Source organism: Limulus polyphemus, unplaced genomic scaffold, assembly GCF_000517525.1.
Source record: "Limulus polyphemus unplaced genomic scaffold, Limulus_polyphemus-2.1.2 Scaffold5894, whole genome shotgun sequence".
Taxonomy (NCBI): Eukaryota; Metazoa; Arthropoda; class Merostomata; order Xiphosura; family Limulidae; genus Limulus; species Limulus polyphemus.
The window spans coordinates 10,390-13,354 of NW_013671504.1; the positions used below are offsets into that span (position 1 = coordinate 10,390).

Below are 2,965 nucleotides of genomic sequence, written 5' to 3' on the forward strand. Positions count from 1 at the left end.
CTGAGCATTTACAAAAGTAGACTTTATTTTTTACACTTAGTAAAATAAAATTACTTCCAAAGGTGCTTTTGTTATTCAGTTTTAATTTTTGTTTATTTTCATGGTAATGACTTTAGCTTTTTATTTTAAAAAAAGTTAAATTTGAAATATTGTGTAAAAAGTTCTTAGTCACTGACAGAAAAGTTGAATGTATTTAACAACTGTTAAATAAAATATTTTTATTAAGATTAGCTGAGGGTAAACTTTAACAAAGCAAAAATTATATAAAGGACAATGTTAATTAATGTTCCCCCACTTCTTTCTTTTGTTATTAAACTAATAATGATGTCATTAGATGCTAATCGGATAACCTGCACTTGTGTTTTTAAATTGAAAGCAAAAAATCTATAAAAATGTGGAAATGTGTCCTATTTTAGGATGTTTTTTTTATCTCCCCCTTCTCATACAAAAGTCCTAAAAGAAAGTAGCCTATACATACCCGTACTTTCTTTTAGGACTTTAGTATGTAACTGGAAACTGTCTGACAGGGTATATATAGGCTACTTTCTTTTAGGACTTTAGTATGGTAACTGGAAACTGTCCGACAGGGTGTATATATAGGCTACTTTCTTTTAGGACTTTAGTATGGTAACTGGAAACTGTTCGATGCCTATATATACCCTATCAGATAGTTTCCAGTTACCATACACAAAGTTGCAGAAATTGAGTCAGCCAAGTCTGAGTAATGAAAGCCAAATGTGTAGAAAAAAGTGGAAATGTGCCCTATTTCAGGGTTGTTTTCTTATCCCCTTTCTTTGTCAGAAATCATAAAAAAAGTAGCCCATGTACATCATTGAAGAGTTACCATACAACAATTATGGTAGTCAATCTGGGTGATGGATACTGACAAACACACAGACATGTAATGAATCATCTTTATTGTAAGGTTATTGTATTGGTTACCAAATAGTTTATCCTATAAAAAGGCATCTACTTTCTATTTCAAAAAAAACATCCAAAAACACAGACCTTTATATGAACTACATAGTCAAGTATACTGTAAATATTCTCCAAGTTATCATTATACATGATAAATGAGCTTCTTAGTAAAATCTTATTTGGTGTGGGTTTCATATATAATTTGATTTCATTATGGCACATAAGACACAATTTATTTCATCCAAATGAACTCTGAGATAAACCATTTTTTTCCAACATCCAGAACTTTGTTACGTTAGAACGAATTTCGTTTTTGTCGCACACGTTTATGTAACATTATTTATGAGTATGTGTTTTTGAAAAATTAGATGAGGAGGCAGCAGTCACAGGAAACCCAAACCTCATGAATGCATCGACTGTCAACAGTCACACCACAGAACCTCTCCCATTAGATAGTCCTAAAAAATCCAAGGACATAGAAACTAGTACTAGAAAGGAGAAGTCTGTGCTTCAGGCAAAACTTACCAAATTAGCTATTCAGATTGGATATGGAGGTAAAAATCCATTGGTGTTATTTGAGTAAGGAAGCATATTATGCTAATGCGATATTAAGTAGGCAAACAATGATTTATTGACATAATGAAGCGATTTCTTTATGGTGTGATTTATTTATTTATTGTTGTTTACATACTTAATATCTCATGGTGTTGTTTGCTTTCTTCTAGAATAAATTCAGCATTTAATGTGAAGTACTATACAGTATTGTTTGTACAAGATTAAACATTTTATAGATATTTTTTGTCATTAGAATGTGAAGTTCTTTCTGTGACTTTGAGACAGTGTTTTAGGTTCCATCCTGAGTCCTGCATTATAAGAAGAACTTAGCTTGGAGCTTTAAACATAGTCTCAAAACTAAATAGAAAAAATTCAATTTAAAAAGCCTGTTGTTTTAGTTATCATTTTGTCCTTAATTAATGTTTACAGGGATTTTGCATAATTTGAAACCATAATGACTTATTAATAGTAAAAAAACAAACTATTATTTCATGCATTGTTATCTCTATGCAGATAGATCAACTGAAGATAAAGTTTTGAAAATTTATCAAATTTTTTAATACTTGGTTACTTTCTAAAGCTACTTAGAACAATTTATTTGGAAACAAATTTCAGTTTGATATTTGTTGATTAATTAGTTTTCTCTACTGTTTAGAGTAATCTGTAGTGTGTAAACTGTTATCCACCTTAATAGTTACAAAATAATCATGGGAACTTGTTATTTATTTTAGTACTTAAAAAAATATATTTAATTATCTTAAGTTTTTATTTCCATTAATTTCCTTATATTAATAACCATTTAGATGTCATAACAATTTACTACTTACATAACATTTTGTATATTTTGTAGGTTCCACAATTGCAGTGCTTACAGTAGTCATCCTTATTGTACGCTTTGCTATAACCACGTTCGTCGTTAAAAGCAAGCCATGGTCAGCATTCTATGTTCAGTTTCTTGTTAAGTTCTTCATCATAGGTGTCACTGTCCTTGTTGTAGCAGTTCCAGAAGGTCTTCCATTAGCTGTAACACTTGCATTAGCTTACTCTGTCAAGGTAAGATTTAAACTTACATCCTTCCTTTGGCTGCTACACAGACACTGCTTACTCTGTTGCTTTACTTTTAACAGATTACTAGTTGGTAGTGGTTAAAGTCAGTACTTAAATTTAGGGGAATATTGTTCATATTGTTAAAGTATAAATTTGTTCCCCCATCTTTAACAAAATTATATGCATGTGGGAACATTTTGAGAGTGAGACTTAACTGACTGACTTAGCCTCAATGGGAGACACTTGTGCACAGCCATGACCATACTGACTTTCACTGTGCCCTATGTTATGTCCATCAACTATTGGTAAAGTTGGTTTTTAGTTTGCTCTTAACGTTTGTTTTCTTCAAAGGTATTGTTGAATTATAATTATGATCTAGTTAATGATGGTGTGTGTATATATGATAGTATAATTATGATCTAGTTAATGATGGTGTGTGTATATA

General features: G+C 30.7%; 1 protein-coding gene across 1 annotated transcript in view; it reads left to right on the forward strand.

Moving 5' to 3' along the window:
* The window catches only part of LOC106473111 (plasma membrane calcium-transporting ATPase 1-like), a gene marked incomplete at its 5' end in the record, with an annotated part of 55,815 nt that overhangs the window by 10,091 nt on the left and 42,759 nt on the right, over positions 1-2,965 (forward strand). The window contains 2 exons of the mRNA XM_013933793.2: positions 1,287-1,472; positions 2,324-2,526. Coding sequence (XP_013789247.1) covers positions 1,287-1,472; positions 2,324-2,526 — 389 coding nt within the window. The remainder of the gene's footprint in view (positions 1-1,286; positions 1,473-2,323; positions 2,527-2,965) is intronic.